The sequence below is a fragment of the Leptonychotes weddellii genome, chromosome 13, assembly GCF_054177405.1.
Source record: "Leptonychotes weddellii isolate Sample4059 chromosome 13, ASM5417740v2, whole genome shotgun sequence".
NCBI lineage: Eukaryota > Metazoa > Chordata > Mammalia > Carnivora > Phocidae > Leptonychotes > Leptonychotes weddellii.
The window spans coordinates 16,369,010-16,386,610 of NC_138381.1; the positions used below are offsets into that span (position 1 = coordinate 16,369,010).

The window sequence follows — 17,601 nt, forward strand, 5'->3', positions numbered from 1 at the left end:
GCACAATTCTACTTACTGTAATGCACAATGAACAAAACATAAATAGAAAAGAGAGGGCTAGTGGGAGGATTTTTTTTTCCTGGGGTGATTGATGGTGCTCAGATCAGAACTGTTTAATCATCAATAACATGATTCAGCAATTGGGAAATGTAAACAAATTGTGCAACTGCTTGCTGCTTGCAGGTCAAAGCCCTGAAGGGGCCTACAGCACTGGGCCAAGCTTGGGGAGGGCAATGCCAGCAGAATGCCCCCTGCCTCCCACCAGGGCAGAGCTGGCTATGCCTACAGCCTGACTGGCGTGACCTTTGGCTTTTGTAGCACACACACGATTGGGCTGAGGTTAATGGCACTTTGCAGGGAGCTCCAATTGAGTAAACAAAAAATGCCTTGCCCTGTTCTAATGGAGCACATTATTATGAGACCTAAGCCTTCATCCAGGCCCCCGCAGCTGCTCTGCAGGTCAGTGCTACCAATAAAGCAATTAGCCAATGAGAAAACTCTTCTTCCCCGAGGGGGACTGTGAGGGTTTTGTTGCAGTTGCTGTGCTTTGCTTTGGGTTTTTAAACAGGCAATCCAAGTTGATCTGAGCCTCTTACATCAGACTCCAGGATGAGGACAGTGAAATTGTGTGTTTGCTGAGTGTGATATTTTAAGGGACTGGACCCTTGCTCAACATAGCCTGGAGAGCTCACTGCTTCCTGTTCAATTAACCTGAACCATAGCTGAACTCTGCCCTTTGAACTCACTCAGCAGATAAATACATTAGCTCACCTAAGGAATCATTAATATTTTTCAATCACAGAAAACAAACATGAATGTCCGAACATAACCCAAGAGATAGCCAATTAGGAATAATGCATGTACCATGTTGAAAAAAATCACAAATGGATGTTATTTACAGAACAAAAAGGGTCAAGGAAGGAATGAAATAGATAATGCCAACAATTCTGGAAACAAAGAGGACTTTCATTTTCATATCTGCAAACATGAGGGATACTGAGGAATATTTAGCAATTCCTATTCCATCTATACTGCTCTTTAAATAAATAATTAAAAAAAGTTGTCCTTTCTGTTGGCCTGGTTTCTACCTACTTCCATCAGAACACAAAACTCCAGGCCCCCTCTCTTCTGGAATGACTTCCGTGTCCATGCTCAAATATATATACAAAATGTTGCATTTCTGGGGACAGTTCTAGTCTATTCCTGATTTGCTACAAATGAACCGAAATAATTTTTATGGAAGTATTAACTGCTTTTAAGTACCAGCTTGAATGAACCAAGCTAGTGGCTTGATTGAAATAATTTTATAGTAGAAAATGATGTTCCTGAGACTTTGCTACTCTCACATATAAACAGATTTTCTTTTGTAGAAAAAAAGGAGAGAGAGAGAGATGCTAAATACATCTATTTTGTTCTTAACCCTGTGTCATCTTAGAATGAGAAAAACATCTCCAACCGAGTCATTACACATTTCAGTTTGATTCAATTTCACTTCCCACAATTCTGCCTCCTGACCCCTCCCCTCCTACCCCCCTTTTCATTTTTGTTTGGTTTGGAGTGTGGGCTTAATGCCCAGCTATCCTAGATGAGAACACTTAAAGGAATATCACAAGCACGAAGGGTAAATCTATTGAACGAGGGTCTTTAACTATGTGGTTTCCTTAAAGGGAAAGGCTGGATCAATAGGATCAATATGAAAGGTTTCCCTGGCCCTGCATAAAAGGGTAAGGGCTTCTCTTTTCACTGGTTTAACTTTACACTCTGACAAATGCAAATCAATGGATCTGTGTTTACAACAGATTCCCTAACAGACTCAACTTGGGTAAAGCCCAGAGCCTCGCCCTGGGGGTGGGGAGTCGGGGCTTGCTCCAGGAGGATGCTCTAAGGCAAAGCTTCACGCTCAAGGCCCTGCGGGTAGAGTAGGGAGTGAGCTGCCAATAGCTACCAATCACTGTTAAAGAACGGGCTTGTTGGCCCACTGAGGTCCTGATGCTGCTCTGTGGAACACCAAATAGGTTCCTCCAAGGATGTCTCAACCCAAAGCAAAGCCAGTCTGGTGAGCCAGTCAACGTTGTTTCCTACCTATATAGATTTGCGAGGTTAACTATACAGAGGAGGCAGGAGTGAAATATCTAAAATTGGAGCAGGCCTTTCTTAGGTGGTAACTGGCTCTCTTAGCAATAGCAAGGCAAACCACTAAACCTGTGGGTTCTTTTCCTCTTAATTTTACCTTTCCCTTTAAAAATGTGATGCTTTCCAGAGATTACATGACTTCAAGTCAATACCAGTTACAGAGAAATTATTTTTCTTCCTGCAGGAGAAAGTATATGTATATTTGATTACACGAACCAAAGTCTGATGATTAAATTACGTTGGAGGTGTGCTTCCAACCCAAACAAAGTCTGCATTCTACAGAAGAGTAATGGATCTTCGAATGGCGACAGAGGCACTAAGGTGGAATGCAGAGCCTCCCTTCCCTCTGGGGCAATTTGTGTGGGGACACTTTTCATAAAAAATGTGAACAACTTCTAGGAATCCTGCTCCCCAAGTAAGACTAACTCTATATGCATGTCGACAGCCTGCCTTAGTGCTTTGCCAATTCTGCACCTTGTCAGGCACCAGATGGGCTGAATTACCCAATAAGTTTCCCTTCCTCCCCTCTCCCTGCACCTACAAGAACCTATGCACATTTTCCAGAGTTGTTGCCTTGAGTGAGACTTGGAAAATGAAAAGCCTTTCCCAAAGGCAATGAAGTGGGGTAGGGGGACAGAGTGGGTGAAGAGGGTTGCTGATGGGCCTCCAGCCCATCTCGAGCAGGCTCTGTACATGATAGCCTAAATGATCCCGTTAGACTTCTTCATAATGTTCTCTCCCCACCAAGAAAAGTATCCCCTGGTGAAAGTGATTTCCCCCAGGTCAGGGAAGAAAAAAAAAAAAAGTGTTTCTGAGGTGGTCAGGGGTGAGGGTAATCCAGAGAGTCTGTAGATAAAGTTTAAGGCCCAGGGTGCCTGTATACTCACCCTTTTCCCCAGAGCCCTTTATCCGGCAATTATTTCTATTTATTCCTTTCTCATTTCCCTTCCTTTGGCAAGAACCCAGAAATTAAATCTCTCTCCTTCTCCTTTGAGGTTTTCATTCCTCCAGGGATGCCCCTACATGATACCACTCTTCCTGAAAACAGTTTCTGCCAACATCAGCCACCAGCTGTAGTGTGGTGGGGCTCAGTACTTTCTTCCTTCAACCTCTTTCCTCTGATATTCCTTTAGAAACAGATACTAAAGGCCAGAAAACCAAGAGCTGAAGACAGAAGGAGAGGCAGGCTCTCCTTCCTTCAGGGTTCAGGTTTGGAGCTTGGGAAGGTAAACCTGCCCAGAGCCCTGTTACCTCTAGACCTGGCTCTAGAAGGAAGTAAAACATTTATCCTCTTGGATACAAAATCTGGGGAGTCAGTTTCTCCTCTGCCCTACCCTCACCGTTCACCAGAATCCCTGCCCTATTTTGGGATTCTAAGATGGGTATGGAGGAGAGTCTCAGCTCACTCACCCCTCCCAGAACCTAGGAGCTCTTGGGGGAGGGGGTGGGAGAGGGGGGCAGTTGTCTTCCTAACCTGAAGGACACCACCCACTCTCCTTGGTTTCTCTTATCTGATCACCTGACCCAGGTAACTGTAGTTTTCAGGAGGGGGGTTGGGCATATTCTGAATAGAAATCAAGCTGTACCAAAGATCTCTTCTTTAAGAAGTCCACTGGTGGGGGGGGGGGGGCGTCTGGGTGGCTCAGATGGTTGGGCGTCTGCCTTTGGCTCAGGTCATGATCCCAGGGTCCTGGGATCAAGCCCCGCATCAGGCTCCCTGCTCAGCGGGGAGCCTGCTTCTCCCCCTCCCTCTGCTTCTCCCCCTGCTCATGTTCTCTCTCTCTCTGTGTCTCAAATGAATAAATAAAAAAATCTTAAAGAAAAAAAAGTCCACTGGTGGGAAGATGAACCCCGTCTCTGGGAATGACAGAAAGAAATACCAGTTCACTCTTTGGCACACCTCGAAGCAGAACCATGAAAGATTTTTCTTCTTTCTCTTCTTCCTTTTTCTCATTTTATTCTTGGAGAAGGAAGGAAAACACTTCTTTCCTTCCAGATTGAGACCTCCTCTTGAAGGAAATGCTTAGTTTTCACCAGTTGGAAGATTTAGAATTTCAAAAAGCCAGAACAATTTAATTCCCATCCCACCCCCACTACCACCCCAGCTCTTTCATGCTTTTCAGTAAAATTCACCTTATTGTTCCTTCTGGAAGAATAAGCCACCATTTGGCAAGGGGAGCCACTGGGGGCATGGTGTGGACTTCTCCCCCAGGGGAAGGAAGGAAGAGCTGAAGAGTCCTTTCTTTTCCAGTCAATGCAGATGCTTCAGAGAAAACCTCCCATCCAGGGTCTCAGAGCATAAGTTCTCTCCAGCAGGTGGGAAGGGGTGGGGTGGGGTTCCCCAGTCTGATTTTCTTACCTTCCCGCCCCAGCCCCTATAGGAAACAAGATTCTTCCCTGGTTGACCCAATTAGCCCAGAGCAGACCGTTCTGAGGGATGAAGCCCAGGCCTTTGTCACTGGGGCGGCATTTAATTGCCCACCTAATGCCTCAGTGTAGAAAACCGGTGAATGCGAACACTTTCGTGTGAATGATTCCTTTTAATGAAAACAAGGAAAGATTCGAGGGGATCCGAGGGTCCGGAAGCTGCGCGGTTATCATGGCAACTTCAGAGACGTTTCCAAGTCGGGTTTGGTCGTTCCCGCATATCGAAAGGTGGGTCAAATTTCCTGGACGGTTTAGAAGGAGGAAAGAAGTTGCCCCGGGCCCTGTTTGACCAGACGAGGACCATGGGGACCCGGGAGCGACGGTCCTCCGAGAACGAGAGAGTTGGGAGGACTCCGGCGCCGCCCGGTGCAGCCCTTCGCGGTTTCGCGGACTCAGCCCGCCGCAGAGCCCTCCGCACCACGGACATGGCTAGCAGTTCTGCGACCCGAGAAAGCCTTAGGAAGGGGCCGGCTGGGGCCGCGCGGGGAGAATCCGCGGTTTGACCGGTGGGCCCGCCGGGAGCAGGCAAAGCGGCGCGGCGGGAACGCCGGGGAGACGGGGGCTGGGGAGCGGGGGCGCTGGCGAGCGCTCTGCTGGGAAGGGCGCGCCGTCGGGCTTACTGGAAACGCGCCGGATCAGGTTCCAGATCAATGAGATCTGGGTCCACACGTTTACGTTATTGTTGCCAGCATTAATGCTCTTTTAATCTTCTAAACATTATCAGCATCGATCTCCCTCCATATACACATTTGTTTGAAAAAGTGACATAACCACACGGTGGAAAGCCTGGAATAAAAATAAATGCACAGCCGCTCGCGTCGAGGGCGCCTGGCGGCCTGGGCTACTTCTCGCGCTCGGCTTCACCACCTTTCCTTGCGTTCGGTCTTCTCTGCCCGCTCCCGCTCACCCTGATGCGTGTTAGAAAGGTGTTTTCCAGGCACCCGGGACTTGACCAAACAAGGACAGTAGCGAGCTTTTCAATTATTAATCCGACCAGCCAGCAGGCGAAAGTATCTCGTGTTCGGTACCGACGTGGGTTGCGTTCGGTCTCTGGGGCTCGGATCCCGCCCTCAACTGTGGGGAGTCAGGGGCTGAGCTGGGCCTGGAGCCGGACCCGCGGGAGGGGCGGTGGGTGTGAGGTTCCGACAATGAGGTCCCCGCCTCTCCGCTTAGAAAGATGCCAGTCGGCCAGCGTAGCCCACGACTTTCCTGGTGCCGAAGGAGAAACGCAGGCCTGTGGTGCCCCTGGCAGAAGCCGCTGCGCACGGTCCCGGGCAGGCTCTGCCGCCGCGGGCGTCAGGTGGCCCAGGCAACCTCTCGGCAGGTTGGTGAAAGGCCATGGCTGTCTGAACAGTTGCCTCCAGACTGGCCGCTGGGAGTTGCTGTCTGAAGAGGGCCGTATGTCTGTCCACCGCCGGGACACGTGGCAGGTTCCCAGCAGGCCGCCCCGGGAGCCCGGGTCACGGGAGGCGCAAACCGTGGCAGGCTATACCGTCAGAGGCTCCGCTCTGGCTGCTGGGCGCTGGAGGAAACCACTCCCGCCACGGAGGCCCTGATTTTCCTCCGTGAGCCGCCCGTCCAGGTTTTGCCTGGGTTTTTTGTTTTGTTTTGTTTTTTCCAGTCCCTCCTTTTTCGCGTCCGTGCTTGGTTCAGAGGCTTCTTGGGCTCAAAGTTGGGGAGTGTTAGTGTTTAAACCCGCGGGAGTTTGTTCTCGCCCGCCTGGTGCCGGGAAATACAAACTGCCCTGCGGGAGCGCGCGCTGAGAGCCGCCGAATGCGCGGTTGCAACTCCTTGCTGCCTTGGCCACCCTTTCCCAACGAAATCGTGCTCTTGGGGTCCGTTTCTCTGAAATCTAGTGCTGGGGCGATCTGGGTTTCCCCGACGTCTTGTCCCTGACCCTTTGAAATGCCACCCTGAGCTGTGGATACACCCAAGCAGTGGGCGCAGAGGAGAGAGACCTGGGGGAGGCAAGTGGGGGAGGAGAGGAAGGACCTGCTTCTGGGGCGCCTAAGGGTGAGGTCTGCAGGAGCGGGTCCAAATCAGACATCTTGATTCCGAGGTCCTTCAGATCCCTGTCTGCTTGGGCCTCTGGCAAGACCCAGAGGGGTCCAAATTGAGAAAGAGAAAGGGAAACTAAAAGGAGACGAAGGGAGAGAAAAGAGGCCTGGTTGGGGCGAGCTGGAGGTGCCCAGGCGGCTCTTGGAGGCTCTGGCCTGGCAGTCAGGCCCAGCTGCCCTGTGGAGCCATGGGCTTGTTTAACCCCCAGAGCCCTACCGTGTGGGCCCTCAACAGCGTCCCTGCAGGGATTCCAATCAATACTCCTGGTGGGGAAGGCCTCTGCTTTTCTTCTCCATTTGCTCCTGTCCCCTAGCGCTCCTGAGCACATAATACCTACTTACCAGTCCTAGCTTGTGTGTCAGTGTCTGAAGAGACTGATCTACTGACCCCAAACTGAAAAGCCTCCTATGTAATAATAACCACTCAACACACTTGTAGTTGCTGATAAAATGGCCAGATAAAAAGGCTAAAGCTCTTGTCCCTTTTCAACTCGGGGTAATAAAACAGACACACATTTGAATGCTTGAGCAAAACGGGGTCCTCAGCAGGAATTTCCCACTCGCTGAAGGGGGCTTTCAGTCTCCTGTGGAGGTGGCTTCAGCACTCCTCCTCTGGAAAGCCTCCATGCTTCCCGGGGCCAGCCCCTAAGGATTGCCCCCCTACCCTGACTTTCCTGGGGTGGGGTGATGGGTCTGGGGACCCCCATGTATGCCACACTCTCCCTTATCCCAGCAATGCTTGGGGCTGAGTTGGGCTAACACGTAAAGCATTACGTGCCATATCACTTTCTGACACACATTGGCACAAGGTTCCTTCCTTCCTTCCTTCCTTCCTTCTTTCCTTCCTTCCTTCCCTCCAGCTCTGTCCTTTGCAGGACAGGCATGAGGGGGCGGCAGTGCTCTGAGATGGTCTGGAATAGACTAGCTGTCATCCTGCCTTTAATGTACCCTCTACTCCAGCTGCCAAGCTCCTTCTGGCCACCTGTGCCCAGGAAGCCAGCCGATGCTAGAGCTTACCTGAGAGGGACTGGGGGCGTTTTGGGGGGCCAAGACAAAGGGGTACCACACTGTTCAGAAGTGTCAGTAAGCCTCCAGTTTCTCACCGCTGCCCTCTATGCACTGCTTAATCTTTCCTAGGAACCAGGAGCAAATAAGAGAAAATTGTAGTGGAGAATGAAGTGTAAGCTAAAGGAGAAAGATTACTAAACGCACACCAAAGTATTGGGAGGCCATCGATTTGGGGAAGCTTTTGGGGGAATAGTTTTCTTTACCTTTTCAGATCAATACTGAGAGGCGATAACTGCCTGGAAATCGGAGGCGGAGGCGGTCAGAGTGGCAACGCCCCCTCCCCAAGCCTGGGTGAACACGCCCCCAGCCCGGTCCGGCGTCGGTAGAGTGCACCCCATAAGCCAGGCTCAGCGGTGCGAGGAAAGCCCCAGGGAGCGGGAGAGGAAGCCTGAGCTTGCCGCTCCGGAAGCGCGTTGTGTATTAGCTCCGAACCGTGCCGGCCGCACACAACGCACATCCCACTTTCCGCACCAATGTAAATCACTGCCACTACGGATTGTCCCCTCGGTGGCCCGCGGATCCAGAGAGATGGCCCCAGTCCAAGAGAAACTGCCCATCCAGACTTGCAGTAGGGTACTGTGTGTCCTACCCAGTGGGGCGCCTGGACACTTTGGCCCCCTGGACCCACGGTTAGGTCCTGGGGGCTGCGCAATTGCCACGCGCACCGCGCTGGGTCTGCGCGCACAAAAGCGCGCAACTGTGTGCCAGTCGCAGCCGCTGCTGCGTCTTTCTCTCTCGCTCCCGCCGCCCACACAGGAGGTATCTGTGCTCCTAGAACAATAGAGGGCTGTACCTCGCGGCTCGGCCGCTAGAGGAGGCACAAAGAACCAAGCCCGCTCCAGAACAATGTAACCAGCGCGTCGACCCGTCCCCTCCCGCGGGCCGCCTGCCCTCCCCGCCGCCGCGCTACGCGCACAATCAGCGTCCGCTTAAAGCAAAGGCGGAGCCTGTAGCCCGTGGCCAAGATGCATCAACTAACCTGCATCTTAATTTTTCAACACCTCTCCTCACGAGCGCCCAGCCTCTCTCCGAGCCCAGCCAAACCTCGGGAAATCCCAGCAAAAGCTGGGAGCCGGGCAAGGGTGGCCGGCGAGTTAGTCAGGGAGCTCTCCATTCTTAGTTTTTCTTCCCCCATCCTCCTAGAGGTGAACGTGTTAGTCCTAACCTTCGTCTTTGCACCCTCCCCTCTCTGTAGGCAGTGCCAAGCCGGCTCTTTCAGTCAGAAACTCCCCGCGCCAACGCCAAGGCCGGAGATGAGCCTGGAAAGCGCTGTTGTATCCTAGCCACCCGTTCCCCGAGCGGTCAAGATTGTGACTCCTGCTAATAACTAACAAGTTTGCCTGATATGATGGGTAGGAAAAGAACGGAGAATTTTTTTTTTTTTTTCCTTTCTCAAGAGCAAAGCCCCTCAACTGCCTCCATATAGGGAAACCAGGCAGCCTGGAAAACTGAAATGTATTGTCTAAGCAAGAGTTCAAGTGCACAGGGCTTTGAAAAGGGCCAATCCCGGGTCTCTGTGAGTCCTGTAAAGAGAAAGCTCCTAGTGGACATCGCGCACCCCGTCCCTTGTCCCACAGCTAGGGAAGGTCAGAAAGAGGGGTAAAATTGGCACATTCAGGGGAAGGTGAATGAAATGTGGTGGAGGGGGGTCGGTCAATGAAAGCTCGGAGTCAAGGAGGGAGGAAGAGAGGTAAGATGCAAAAGAAAAAGAGAACAGAAAAGGAAGAAGGAAGAAGAAGGAAATGACAGAAGAAGAAATAAAGTCGAGAGAAAATAGAAAGTGCGGAGAGGAGGAAAGAACCGAGGCTAGGCGCGCTGACCTGGGGCCACAAGCCCCCCCGGAGCCCTCTCCACAGCAGCCGGGCTCCAGGAGACCCTCTGTGCTTACCTGCCAGGCGTAAGGCGGACATGCGCTGGAACTCGGGCTCCTGCAACCACTTCCACATCCTGCGAAAGGTCTCCCTGCCAGATTTGAGTTTACTCCACGGTTTTGGGTTCCGGAGCAGGTCGGAGAGAGTCCCCTGAGACCGGCACAGCACCCTCTGCGCGAAGATAGCCTGTGGGATGCTGTAGCGCTTCAGCTCGGCGGTGATGCGCTGGGCCACCTCTTTGGTGTTGATCTCCTCCAGCTGGCCCGATGTAGCCACCTGCGAGCCAGACGAGGACGAGGGTGGCCGCTCACGGCTGGGCGCCAGCACCGGCCCGTGGGACTGAGCATGGCCCGGGTGGTGCAGGCCGTTGAGGTGCGACATCATGGCCGCGGGCGGGGTGCCCAGGCCGCGGGACAGGTGCTGCTCACCGCGGGTCAGCATGGCAGTGTGGTGCGCGTCGAAGTTAGGGCTGAGCATTTTGTCGTGGCCCGGCGGCCCGTAGTTGGGCAGGCTCTGCTGCGCGTTGTGGAGGCCGCCCAGCCCGTTGCCCAGCGGCGTGGCGGCCAGCGGGGACAGGCTCTGGCTCATGCCGGGCATCTCCTTGTAGGGGCTGTAAAGGTTGTTCATGGTCGGGAGCCCGCGCTCGTCGCGCATGAGGGTGAAGCTGCCGCTGACGTTGCCCGACAGGCGCTGGGGGTGGTGGTGGTGGTGGTGGTGTGGGTGGTGGTGCGGGTGCGGATGGTGGAACTTGTCCGACACGGTGGAGATGGGCGGCAGCGGCTGGAGCGGCGTCAGCGTGGTGTAGGTGTTGCTCATGCCCATGCCGGGCGGGGACGAGTCGCAAGACATGCTCATGGCGTGATGGAGCGGGATGGAGAGCTCGGGCCGGTAGTCACCGCCGTCCAGGATCGAGGCCATGCTAGTGACCATGGCCGAGCGCGACGCCGCCGCCGCTGCCGCTGCCGCCGTCCCCAGCTCCTGGTGCGCCGTTGGCGGCGGCGGAGGGCCCCGCAGCGAGCCAGCAGCGCCGCGGCCCGCGTGGTGGGGGCTGGGGCTGGCCAGCAGCTCCTGCTCATGGCTTGGGCCCCCGCCGCCGCCCCCGCCGCCCCCGCCCCCGCCCCCGCCGCTGCCGCCGCCGGCCGGCCCGTGCAAAGTGCCCAGACTTTCCATTGTCAGCTCCGGGTTCATGGCGCAGCCTTCTAGGTCTTTGGTGAGGCATCGATAGGCGGTGTAGGCAGCCTTCATTCAGTCCATCGGGGCCCGGGGGCGGCGGGGGCGGCGGGGGCAGCCGGCGGGCTGGCAAGGCGCGCGTGGCGGAGCTCGGTCGCGGGAGCGGGGGAAGGCGCGGGAGTGCGTGAGTGTGTGGAGGGGGAGCGTGCGTGCGGGTGTGCGCCCCAGGCTGCGGGCGGGCAGGCGGGCGCGCCCGGGGTGGGGGCGGGGTGGGGGCGGACCGGGCGTGCGAGCGGGAGAGGGGAGGGGGCGGGGAGGGAGGGAGGGATCACCGGGCCCCACCGCTCGGGCCGGCGCGCTGCCTCGCCATGTCCGAGCCCGCTCCGGCGCCGACGTCTTCTGTTTGGGTGAGCGGGAGCTGTCCAGAAGGGCTCTGCCGCTCGCCGGGGCAGCCAACCTAGCCTCCCGGACCCGGGGCGGGGCAGCGCCCGATGGGCGCCGCAAACAGCCACTCCGAGAGCGCCGCTGCCCTGGGGGGCGGGCCTCCTGAGTGCGACTGCCAATGGCTGATGAGGGGGCGGGGCCATGCGTTTCAGGTTTGGCTGACGGCTCTGTGTCTTTTTTTCCTCCTTTGCCACTAGACTCAAACGTCAAGGAGAGGGAGGGAGGGGAAGAGGGGGTAGTGGGGAGAGAGAGGCGAGAGTGCGAGCGAGGGAGAGAAATTATGTTAAAGATGCCGCTCTGTGTCCCTCTTGAGCAGCTGCGATCTGTAGAAAAGGGCATTGCTTTAGTTCCCTTTGCCTCACCTCACAGCTTTTCTGGAGGCTAGCAAGCCAGTCTGTACTGTGAAAAAACAAACCCAAGTCTCCTAGCAAGCCACTTCCCAAGCGTCTCTATATGAGAGCCAGTAGTTTACCCTTTTAAAATGCAGGCGCTTATGTATTCTAATGCAGGGTAAATTCCCGAGACCGAGGCATGCATAATCTACCAGGCGAAAGGAATCCTAGGACCCTCGCTGCCTTGGAGCTGCGGCCGGCGACGCAACCCCACAGGCGGCGCGGGCCACCGTAATCCAAGCAAAGTTAACACAATAACATCATTTAATTACCCGGCGAGCCCATAAATCTCCCAGTTATGAGGCTTCAGAAGGGCCCTGTTAGACTGCAAAACAAAACTAGAACTCTAGGAGCTGCGGTTTCAAGGTGACCAAATGCTCCCCCCGCTAGCGACTTGTAAGGAAGGGTGGTGGGTAGGGGGCGGCAAGATTGTTGCCAAAGCCTATAGTGAGCAAACTTCTCTTGGGAGCAGCGAGTACGTAAACCGTCCGGGACGACACCCGCGGATTTCTCTTCTACCGCGCGCGCGCGTGCGTACACACACACACACACACACACACACACACACACACACACACTCGAGTCCCGAGAAAGGAACGCCCCAGGTTGCGGCTGTGGGTAGATGACACGGACCCTCGGCCGACATCTGTATATCCAAAACTTGTTTCTGAAAAGACCAGAACCCTGGCGAGTTTCAGAACGCTCGCAAGCCGCAGCTTTGAAAAGTGCACCTTCGTTTACCCAGAATTTCCGTTGTTTGGTAACCCTAGGTCGGGGACTGGAGGTGGAGCGGCGGAGAAAGGAGGTGGAGATTTCAGAGGCCTGGGTGGGGGTGGAGGGGTGGCTGAAGACAGGGAGCTACCCGGCATTGAAACCCTTAAAAGTAACAGATTCTTCCAAAGCAGGTTGCGCTCTGTTTGCCTCCGAAGATTCAAGCTAGCTGAGGTTGCGCAGATGTTGCCTTTGTTTAAAGAGACAGTAATTAAGGACAGGGTGGACATAAGTTTGAGAAGCGTGACCTATTTTCTTTTGATCAGCTGTCAAAAGAAGAGCAGGGGGTCTCCTTAAGACAGCCCCCTCCAACCACTTCCAGCTGTTAAGGAAAACTTGATCAGAAAACAAGGACACGCAGCCTGGAATACTGTATCTGCCTTCCTGGTGCTAGAGAAAGGTTTGATTCATTTGGAAAATAGTTCTTAGTCTTGGTGACCTTTTGCGGCTGCCCTCCTTTCCCTTCTAGCTACAGAGCAAAAAAAAAAAAAAAAAAAAAAAAAAAAAAAAAAAATCCACCCCCTCCCACACCATCCTGTCACATGAATGTACAGTGACGTTATTCATAGATCAACTTCATTGAGCTCTGGCCAATACCTTGCCAATTATTCTTTCAAGTAGATTCTTCTTTGTGATATCAGAGCCTGGGTAAGAAAGTGGACATTCCTCTACTTTGCTAGGCATACTTTTCTAGCTGCTCACATTTTTAATGTCACAAAATTAGGTAAAATAACTGAATTTTCTCTGTCTTTCCTCTCCCCCTCAACTCTCTCCTACTGTCTCTCTTTTCACTCCCCACCTTATATATGGCAGCTGGATACTTGGGATAATTTGAAACAGTTAATGTTTGAAAAACTTACGAGTTGAACAAAAGTTCACAAGAGCACAAGCCTCCTGTTGGTCTAGGAGTGCTCAGAGGCTGAAAGAGGGCGAGAGAGCAGCAAGGCTGGGGAAAGAGTCTGATATGCCCCAATGCTGAACACAGCCTTCCCTGCCTCGGCTTCAGACTTAAAGAGTGGCCAGGGACCCCAGGCTGGGACACTGAGTAGGCTCTGCCTCCATACAGAAGCCCGAGTATATAGATGGCCATTAAAATAATTTTTCAAAATGATAAACTCGTTTACCAGGCTACCAAGATAAATCTGCTCCTGGGAATTGCATTTTGGTGTGCCTTGGAGCAGTCACGTGCTGGAGAGTTGAAAGGTGAGTTGCATATTCTTGCTGCCTTGCTCCCTCCCTCTCTCCCCCCTCCCTCTCTCCCACCATCCCTCCCCCTTCCCTCGATCAATATTGGCGATCTCAGGGAAATCATGAAATCATATTGGCTTCTTTGTGTATAATTTCATTGGGCTAGATTAAAGCAGATTTTTCATGTTGTTTTTCTTAATGATGGTTTGAGGTTTTGTATGTCAACCTAAAACCCATTTAAAAAAGAACTTAATGTGCATTTTTAGTCAGCATCCTAATTTTTACTAAATTAGTCTTGCATGCCCTTTCCCTTTCTTTCTAAAAAGGAAAAAATATTTTCTGCTTGAAGAAGATAATTTTAAGAATATCAGTATTAATAAGATTTTCAAATATGTTTCAAAATATCTTTGATGTTTCTTGCTTTAAGAAAATAAAAGGAAGAGCTGCTTTCTAACTGCCCCTTGTTTACACACGTACTCTAACCTTCAGAAGTTGTGTAACTCAGCATTTGATTCACAAATAGACTGTACAGAAATATGGTAGCAGGCGTGCTAGTTCACGACTGTTAGAATCTGGACAAACAGTTGCACCAGCCATTATATCAGGATCAGGATATCAATTTCTTAACGTACCACATCCGCAGGTCTGATTTTCTTCAAAATCAGACACTTAAATGGGTCAAAAGAAGTCTGTAAATAAAATGCAGCTTTGACAACAAATGTAAGCTACTGCATTATAAAAGAAAAAAAAACTTGAGTTAGGAATTGTAGAAATAGACTGGAGATTTTTACTGCCAGAGCTTTTCATATGTGTTTTCACATTCAAAAAAAATTTTTTTTAGGCTCTGAGAGGGAGAGAAAGGTGAGCATTCAATTAAAACAGAGACCCTATAAATTATTCACGAAAAAAAATACATAGACCACAAGTAAACCCAGTCGGATAAGGGGCCCAACAGCTTTGTTTCCACTAAACAACAGTAACCACAGCCCAAATCCCAAGAAGAGGGGGGCTGCTTATTTCTACCCAAATGTTCAAAATCCTGAGGAAGGTTTTGTGTTGAGAGAACACATTTGTGCTACAACTAGGTTTATCAGAGCAATACAAAAAGACATAATGGTGGGTTGATTTGGACTATTTTATTTTTGTCCTTCCCCAAACCATCTGGCGCGGGAGTGTAGGGGTATTGATCAGGATCTGTGAGCTGCAGACCCCATGCCAATCCATAGCGTTTCTGGCAATCAGTGTCGCCCATGAATTGCAGCTGTCTGTGTGGCTCCCGAAAAGAAATCTTCAGAAAAGTCCCCCCCTTATCAAACACTTCATCCGTTCAGGGGTAAGTCAATATCATTTCTTTGTCATTCCGTGGGCGAGGATTATGCAGGAGAAAGTTTTTGTTGTCGGTCGTAGCTGCTGCTTAGCCTTTTTTTTTTTTTTTTTTTTAAGGAAGGAGAGCAATTTTCTAGCCATTGAATGGTAATGGTTTTCCAGAAAGGCCTCAAGCGTTTGTGTGAATCGTACAACAAATGCTGTTTCAATATTGTGGGGGAATTTTAAGGGGGGGGGGAATTCTTATGTGCTATACACAAATAATAATAGTGATAATAGAGGGTTCCTTTTAACGACGGAGAAATTTCTCCCCCCCTTTTTTTTTCGGAGCCTCTAGTGATGAAGACACCGCAAGTCTCTGCGATTACCCTTGCAGATGGACGGTGGGTGCTTGCGGCGGAAAAAGAGCCTTCGGAATCCTGGCTCTGTTTGATATCTCCATTAGCTTCAATTTTATTCTGCTTGAAAGCTCAGGGTGGTTGAGCACAAGGAGAAGAAAACTAGAACCGAAGCCCAGCACCACTAACCGTCTTCTGCCTCTCAGATCAGAAATTCTCTGACACTTCGCAGATTCCAGTCGAATCTAGGAAAGTTGTTGTTAAGTGTTTTAGATGGTGAGGCCAAATGGGTCCTTTTTCGTGAACTCTCTTCTCCTCCGCGTCAATCTGGTTAAAATCCGAAACGCCAGTTTAGTTATGAGCTGTCAGGGACTGCCCTTAACTTTTTGGTTGACACTCTCCGCCGGGGCGGAGGAACATTTGGAGTGTGTTAGTGTTCTTCTCACCCTCAGCTGGCCTCTTAGGAAAAGAAAAATGGAGCTGCGAGAGCCCTGCCGACTGGGGGAGCGTCCACTCACAGCCCCAAGCCCGGTGCCTGAATTCGCAGGTGCGGAGCAGGGCTGCGGGGCGAACGCAGCCAGGTGGCTGGGCTGGAGCGAAACCCACCCCAGCCTCAGTAGTCCGGGCGCGGGCAGTGGGCGGGCTTGGGGGCGGGGAGAAGGAGGAGGAGACCCCGAGTCGGAAGAGCGTTAGCACCTGCTCCTGGGGCGACAAGTCCGGAGAGGCAGCGGCAGAATCCCCAGCTCCGCAGAGCTAAGTTGCAAGCGCGTCCTCCCGCTTAGTTTTAAAGAAAGCCAGGGATTAGGTCGGCGGACCTTGATCATTCCCCCTCCGTTCCCATAGATTGGAAATTGTTGGAGTTTTTGTGCCCTCAGGGATGGACACACACACATACACACACTTCTGCCCCTCTCCTTTCCTGTTCTGGCTTGGTTCCCCGAACCCCTCGCGGGAAGAGTTTGGGCGGAAATAAGAGCCTGGGCCTCTGATACGGACTGGAGGGGACTGTCGCCGTGGTTGAGTGCCGGGATTGCAGACCTTGCCCAGGACATTTCCTTCCCCACCACAGAAACTTCTCTGGGGCCACCCTCTGGTTCTGTTTTCGCGGCTGCTACCACTGAAGAAGCTGGTGGGAGAAATAATTTGACTGCTGGGGAAAATGAAATTCAAAAACGTGAAGGGGAATTTGAGGATTTGAAACTGCAGAGATCAGAGGGCTTCTTTTTTGATTGGGGGGGACGGTGGGGAGGCAGTGGGGAGGCGGGCTGGAGCACGACTCTCACAGGAATACAGCCTTTTCTGTAATAGAACGTTGCACTTTTAGAAGGCAACTTGTTAGCCTGAGAAAGAAATTGGGTTTTGTCCCCGCCGGCCTTTAGTACCTGTCCCATTATTTCTCTCCACCAAAGCCCTGGAGCGTCGGTTTTGAGCCACGTGAATCTGCAGTCGCATTTTCTTTTAACAGTGGGTTTCCAAAAGTACAATTCATGTATGCTTAAAATAAAGTTTTCCTCTCCTACAGTTGTCACCCCACAAAAGAAAAACTGGCGTGAGGTCCTTTTGTTCAGGTCAAGTTGTGCGTGAAATCTTTTTGTTGTCCTTTCAAAGGGAAGGCAAAAGTTGCAGTTGATTGTAAAAAGGACAAATTTAACTCTCTGAAAGTGGAGCTGTTTTCAAGTTGCCCTGAGACACTAAGCACGGGCATCGCTTTTTATTTATTACCTTCTTAAAATGATCACTTATTTGCTCTGGACGTAACCACTTTTGATTGAGGATTCAATATTGTTTAGGCATTAATACAAATACCTAGCATTTTTACTCTCTGAAAAATGGTAGAGTTTAAAAATCTTTTTCTGTAATTTCAATTGTTTCGCTACGATGTAATTAAAAAGAGTACAGAGTACCGAAAAAAAGAGTTGGCCAGCTTTTAAACTTAAGAAATATTATTTCCGGTTTCTAAAGATAGTATTTCTATTTGAAAACTAACAAAAGCAATCGAGGGGTTTAAAATACTTAAGCGAGTCAGGCGATTTCTTTTAAAAAAATCACATGGTATATATTTTTTTGATTCGTGTATATTAGCTCCCAAAGTAATTAAATCACTGAGTCTGCGCTGATCTTTGACGATAACACTATCAAAAGTAATACAGCACATTCAGATTATTTCAGGAGCATTTTATCTTGGAAAATCGCTTCGGTGCCACTCTTTGGGAATTTTGAATTGTTTCGCTTCCAAGTGTGTAAGAAAAAGCAACTCCGGCCGACCACAGGGTTCACAGGCGGCGATTTAGTAATTGTGGGGGCCGTGGTCGTTCGAGGAGCCGGACGCGGTCCCCGCGGGCCACTCGGACCAGCGCTGGGGCCGGGCCTGGCCAGACACAGGTGGTTTGGCTGCTTCTGGAGAACCCAGGGTCCG

At 51.6% G+C, this 17,601-nt stretch overlaps 1 protein-coding gene across 1 annotated transcript in view; it reads right to left on the reverse strand.

The window, feature by feature from the left end:
• ONECUT2 (one cut homeobox 2) overlaps window positions 1-10,813 on the reverse strand; it is a 57,455-nt gene extending 46,642 nt beyond the window's left edge. The window contains exon 1 of the mRNA XM_006736931.3: window positions 9,574-10,813. Within this exon, the coding sequence (XP_006736994.3) occupies window positions 9,574-10,801 (1,228 nt within the window). The 5' untranslated portion in view covers window positions 10,802-10,813. The remainder of the gene's footprint in view (window positions 1-9,573) is intronic.
• Between the last annotated feature and the right edge of the window lie 6,788 nt (window positions 10,814-17,601).